The sequence below is a fragment of the Syngnathoides biaculeatus genome, chromosome 2, assembly GCF_019802595.1.
Source record: "Syngnathoides biaculeatus isolate LvHL_M chromosome 2, ASM1980259v1, whole genome shotgun sequence".
NCBI classification, from domain to species: Eukaryota; Metazoa; Chordata; class Actinopteri; order Syngnathiformes; family Syngnathidae; genus Syngnathoides; species Syngnathoides biaculeatus.
Genome location: NC_084641.1, coordinates 3,474,991 through 3,481,544, shown reverse-complemented (window position 1 = coordinate 3,481,544; position 6,554 = coordinate 3,474,991). Strand labels below are relative to the sequence as shown.

The 6,554-nt window shown below is 42.2% G+C and overlaps 1 protein-coding gene across 1 annotated transcript; it reads right to left on the bottom strand.

Annotated features, from left to right (window-relative positions):
• Nucleotides 1-1,126: 1,126 nt before the first annotated feature.
• LOC133504534 (microtubule-associated protein RP/EB family member 1-like) lies at nucleotides 1,127-5,854 on the bottom strand. The gene is made up of 7 exons (XM_061826876.1): nucleotides 5,689-5,854; nucleotides 4,404-4,545; nucleotides 3,756-3,901; nucleotides 3,451-3,652; nucleotides 3,253-3,362; nucleotides 3,002-3,154; nucleotides 1,127-2,006 (listed from the first exon to the last, which is right to left on the bottom strand). Exons 2-7 carry the CDS (start codon nucleotides 4,522-4,524, stop codon nucleotides 1,962-1,964), a joined length of 777 nt encoding a protein of 258 aa, XP_061682860.1. The 5' UTR covers nucleotides 4,525-4,545; nucleotides 5,689-5,854; the 3' UTR covers nucleotides 1,127-1,961.
• Between the last annotated feature and the right edge of the window lie 700 nt (nucleotides 5,855-6,554).

The window sequence follows — 6,554 nt, the reverse complement described above, 5'->3', positions numbered from 1 at the left end:
ATATTGCTGGAACACTCAGGATGGATTTATTCTTCATATGTTTTCAAGATTCGGTTCGTCGTGAAAAATGGATTGTACAAGTGTAAAGGACGAGAGCTTTGTGGGTTCCAAATGACAGGTATGTGTATAGAGCTATTAAAAAAAAATAATTGTTGGGGGTGGGGGGCGTAATCCTTCTCTCAGAACGTAACAAAAGATCCGCATCATAATAGCTTAATAAGTTACGTATATGTCAGGGGTGTTAAATGTGTCGATGTGTGCAGCTATGGCGTTCGTTGTCATCACTCTCGGCCGTGGTGTCAGTTGTCTTCGCTCGTCGGCGGCATTGTTCATCACCGCCGTGGAGGTGGATTGGGCGGGGAGGTGGTTTGGCGCGTGCAGGAGAAAGGAGCTCTCCCCCCTACCGGCCACTGGTGTTTCACCCTGCATGGGTCCTCCTGTGTACGCTACATACTGTCGGCGAGTCTGTTGTTAATTAGAAGGAATCCGCATACCATCTAAATATGGCCCCGGTCACTTCACTAGATTGTGAGATGTTCTCTTCTTGGAAAAAAGCTTCCATGTCAGAAGGGGCATCGGAAAAATCCAAAAATCTCTGTTGTTCGTCTCCCATAGGTGGCACAGCGTCTTCTCAAAGGTAACTGTCGCGGTGCAACAGCTGTAAATGACGGAGCAGGCAATATGGCTACCACTTGGATGTCGAGTGAGACTTCCGCAACTTTGCGCATGAATGACACGCTCTCCGCTCATATTTATTTTTTCATATGGGCATTGAAGAGAATAATGTGTAATTTTTACAACAATATCTATTTTACAATGTATAGAGGGATGTCAGTGGCACTTTTTGCGTAATTTGTCTTAATATTCAGAAGGTTGTTGGTTAATTTCAGATATACAGTACTAAAATAGGGGGGGGGGGAGTGGGACCTATGATACGCTTCACGTCCACAATACTTCTTTTAACAATTGGCACCTTTAGCCGGGGCTTTGGGACATTTGTAAATAGTGAACAGTGTATACACAAGGGATCACTTTGGGTTCGCGCAAGTAACCCGCAAGGCATCAAGTTCAGACTGTTGAGTCAGTTTCCCCGTTCCAAGAAAACAAAAACATGGAATGAAAAACATGATTTTAAAACAGTCCATTTATTGGTAAGAAGGCAATAGAACACGCAGGCACCGTCTGATTGTGTGTTAACATTCACTCAGTTAAAGGCTGTCAAAGCACGAGGCTGCTCCATGTCTCGAGGATTTGGCAGGACCGACTGATGCTAGCGTTTAAACCTTTGCGCCTTTTCATTACCCAATCACTGAAGGGAGGGCGCCCGAAGAATTATCCCAAAAGATACAAACATCTTTACATACACACACAAACACACATAGTACAATGACCACACAACACTGATTCCTGGTTGGACTTATCGCGATCAGTTTATGACTTTTGAGTTACAAGTGTAGACTGAGAGTCCCCCACATGACAAAGGGGAAAGGTCCTTCCAAAACCAACAGAATTTGGTGAGAGTAAAATTCCAATCAAATATGACCGACGTGGTGTGACACAGGTGGCTTGTTTCGAAATAACTGGACCGATTGCGAATGTCAAAACGAGAGTGAGTGAGAGGCACACAGTGGCTGCGGCTGCCTAACTGGATGAAAATGACAGCGAAACAACTGGGGCAACCCGGTTGTGAGTCAGAATGTTGGAGGACGTCATCGAGATTGGATTATTAATGTACAGTACATACAAGTAAACGGCAGAATATTTTCCTACACTCAAGTGTGATACAAACATCAGTTACTTCCTGGCGTGGAGGAAGAGAATTTCGTTGCCAGAGGAGTTGCAAGTCTGGCGCCGGCAGCGGAGGTCCGCTCATGCAGGACGCGAGCGAAGACGTCGAGGATCGTTCACGACGTCCGCGTTGGATGGGGGGAGGGGGAAAAACTGCTTCCGATCTAGCGGTGCTAAAACTCCTCTGGCTCGTCGGCATCTGGGATCTCGAAGCCTTCCTGGAGAAATGATGAGAGAAAACAAAAATATCTATGGCTCATCTTTAAAGATACTCAAAGTTGGAGGGATGGGGCTTTCAACGGAAATTTCAGCATGAAGCTATATTGCACTAGAACCTCACAGGTGAACAGGTAAAGTATTTAGGGCGGGTGACCGTGCCAAAAAAAAAACAAACAAAAAAAAAAGGGAGTCTGTACAGGTGCCTAGTGATTCAAAAAAATAAATTCCAAGACGTAAAAGCATTCATGAAACCCATCATGGTCTTTTAATGCAATTATTCCCAAACAGTGTGCCAGGTTACATTAGTGTGCCGTGAGCGCTCTTCAGGTGTGCCGTGGGAAGTTATCCAATTTTATGTAATTGCTAAAAAAAAAAAAAAAAAAAATCCAAGAAATAATGTGTCTTTATTTATCTATTTATGCCAGTGAGTCACAATGACAGACAGAAAAAAAAATTCTCTTCTACTAGATGGCAGGAAGCACATACAGTAATTAATCGATCCATTTTTGGTGAAATTTACTTTTATTGGTGTGCCATGACATTTTTCAATTGTAAAAAAATGTGCCTTGGCTTTATAAAGGTTGAAAAGTTTTAATGTTTACATGAGCGAAATGTGAGAAAATGTTAATAGCCGTCGAAGAAAAAAATTAGAAAGTGTGTGGCTAAGGGTTTACCAGCATTAGAACATATAACAAAAACACTATTAAAAAGCACTGTGAATGAAAATACAACATCCTGTAAATGAAAAAAACAAACAAAAAAAAGAAATCAACCTCTACCACACAGATTTCAATTAAGGGATATTTTTTGGAACGTGAACACGGCCAAAAAAACACTGCAGCTTGAAAACGCATATTTCTCTTACATTAAATGAAATAACCTATTATTCCTCAATGCCACTGTTGTGTTTGTCTTTTATTTTGTGGTTGTTTGTGAAAAGTATTGTATACATGTGAAATCGCACTGCTGTAATGACTAATCTATCGAGACTTACATCTGTAGCGTAGAGGATTTCCACAATCCTCTGCAGCGCAGGATCGCCCTGACCTTCGTTCTCCTGGCAAATCAGCTCAATGTTCCGCAGCTTGCCAAAGTAAAAGTCTCTCTCCTTCTCGATGTCCTGAACAGTACACCTCAGGTCCTCCAGCTGCACAAAAGTACACAAGGGCAACCTCAGTGACAGACCAACAAACGTGTACACGCCTAACACTGACATATATTGTTTTCATTTTCATATTTATTTACTTCTGAGAGGACCTCCGCCCCATCCTTGTTGGCGGCGGCACCCCCGGACTTCCTGGCGGCGACGGTAACCACCTTGGGGGCGACTGCGGCAACTGGCGGCCTCTGGCCAGCTGAAGAGAACAGCGAGAAATGACATTTGGACGGTGAGCGACAAGAGGGCAAAAAGCTCTTTGGGTGTTTGACGAGCGGCGCGCCGACCCCGATTGATGGCCTTCTTTGGGGTCTTGTTCAGCGCAGATGTGGTGGCGTTGGGCGTAGGCGCCAAGTCCTGGCCTTTCCTGGCCTCCACTGGGTCATACCCGATATCAGAGTAGTTGGCGTCAAAGAACTTCTTAAACCACTGCACAAACTCAAAGTTGTCTTGGAACTTCCCCTTCACCAGCTTGTCAACTGGAATGATCTGGAAGGGGAACATTTCTACAGCACAGCTTTGCACAAATATTGACCATACCGAGTAGATGACGTACTGGGAACTGCCTGGCTGCTTGGAAAGTGTCACTCACTTTGTCGATGCTCATCTTTTTGAAGGCAATCTGGAGTAGCTTGAAGTTGTGGATGTATTCGTGCTCCAGCTTGGCGCCGAATTTCACTCTCTTCAAAGGCAGAGAGCCCGGGAACAACATGTCCATGAACTGACAGTAGGCAGCACCTACACAAACAAAAACAATGAAAGCAGATTGCAAATGGCTTGGGTTCTATCGGTCTCAGATACAATACAATATAATACAGTAAAGTCCCACACTACAGGCCATTTTTTTTCAAAGACAAGGTTGAAAAAAAATTTAGACACAGACAGGGCTAAAAATAAAGTAGCTTTAGGATTTGAACATTCACAACAAGTCCCGCCCAGTAAACAACATTGCGTTTACTATAATGTCTTAATTTGCGACCCCCGAATTCAAACATTATACTCTGAAGTTTACTTATATTGGCTTTGAAGCTGTTTTGAAGGAATTTAAATAGACATATCTTGATATTTTGAGTTCAATGTTGTATATATTTAAAGGGGGAAAGGCACAACAAGGTACAAAATATCTAAGAAATCGCGGACAGATGAATTTGCCCGTGTTTTTGTCTTTTTTTTTTTTTTTTTGAGGGTTAGGGGTCCGTTGCACCCCTAAACTACGACGAATGCTTTGAACGAATCTCACCCGAACACAACATCTCAATCTTGGTGAGGTTCATCTGAAGAGAGTCGTTGATCCACACGAGCATATCGTGGCGACTCAAGTTGTCGCTGGTCACTGAGGTGGAGTAGACGTTCACAGCCATTGTCGGTCCGTAAGGCAATCCCTGCAGGGTACAGTCACGTTTAAAATAAGGATTTAAAAAAAATAATAATACAACTGATAACACTGTTCCTCCTTAAATGCACAAGAACCGATCCACCTCAGAAATTATTGTTGAATTTGTCCCGATCAATCACGTGATGCGAACCACAATTTTGAGGTAAGAGTCTTAAATGAACCTAAACACCACAGTTATCGAGAATGAGCAAACAAAGGCAAGATGGGGAAAACATGCAAACTTCACACAATAATGTCAGCGCCGAGATTCAAACCCTAACCGTCAAAAATGTAAGATGTGATAGCCACTTGAATAGCTGAAATTTGGCCAAACCTGACGTTTTGGGGAAAGTTTACATACCCTGGCAGAATTTGTAAGATTTGAGTATATTCAAGAAAACAAGGCAAAACATTTCATATTTAATGGGATTCAAATTCAACTCCAGGGCGTTAGGGAATAACCCATAATAACGAAAAGCATAAAAATAAAGAAATAAATCTATTTTCCAATCGTAATAAACACAACAAAATATCGTTATTTCACAAATATTGTGTCAAGGTGTAGCTAAAATATGCACTGACAATATTCCAGACGTCTGTACAGTTAGTACAGCAACTACTACGCAATGCAACAAAACTGGAGCTGGAGTACCACACGCTGACGTCCAGCTTACGTTCAGGGCCCGCTCGCCAATAAAAGCTCAGTGAAGAAAAAATATTCGGTTATTGTTATGATAGTAAGAGGTAGCAGGAAGAACGTTTCACTATAACGGCATAGTTGCGAATGTGAAGAGTAAAGGTGAAACTGAAGGCTATCGATTGCGTGATTGGCACAAGAGGGCCGCCCGCGGTTACTTGTCAGTTAGCTTGCTTATGCTAACCCAGCGCGAGACGACGTTTCCCCGCCCGAAACTTTTGTCTTGATGCCCGGGACGAAAATCACACACTCGAAAATCATTTCCACCTACTACAACCGATCCTTGTTCGTTTGATGTGTGTGTGAGTGGGGAGTTGGTACGTTTGGTTTGCTGTTTTTTCAAGCAAAAAGGGAAGTGAAACTGACGCTGGAGTCTTCGCCCCCTAAAGCCGGCCGCTGTCGGCTTCAACACAGGCTTGACAGCAAACTAACCGCCGCCGATGAAGAACCCACCTCGACGTCCAAAGCTCTTATTTGTTCTTTTGTGCTGTGAGCAGTTGGGTCCAACACAAGTCGACCGATAGGAAAAGAAAAAAACTCCGACGTATTTTTTCCCCTTCCTTTATTTCTACTCCGTTTTCTTCTTGAGTGGTCACGTCAAAGGGCGACTCAGAGTGATGGCGCGTTATCGCCACATAGTGCCGGGGAGGAGCCAATGGAAACGCACAAAATAATAAGGGAAAGAACACATACATTGGATTTAAAAAAATACAAAAACTTTCTTTTTCAGTCAGTAATCGACGAAAATTGCTCACACCAGCATCACCACTTGCAGTGTGTTTTATAATAATGTCCATTTGTTCATTTTCTGTTGTTGTTCCAAAGTCATGAGTCATCCTTTTACAGTTGTGCTTTATTTTAATTTCAAGATGTTCTATTTCTTATGGGTCTGTTGGGGATCAGACCACTCTGCAGACTCGGCTCATACAGGATTTTTCCAAACACAGGTGAAAAAAAAAAAAGAATATGGACATCTTCAAACAATAACACCTACGACACTTGTGAGGATAAGCAGCTCAGAAAGTAGATGGCTCGATTAAACAAAAACAGAAGTACAAATTAGAAAAGACATTGAACAAACAAAATACCCTAATTGAAAAATTACACAATGCCACAATTTTTATAGTCTACCTCAATTTTTCATAAAAGGCTTTTGTACATTAGCGTAAACAAATTTTACCAACCACATTTTCTGTAAACACCAACAACACAGTTTTCTAAATTCAGCATTACTAAGAAATATTTTAAATAAAAATTAAGGTTTGATGTCCAACACGTCATGACATTCAAGATTTAAATGTTTAAAATATAACAGCACA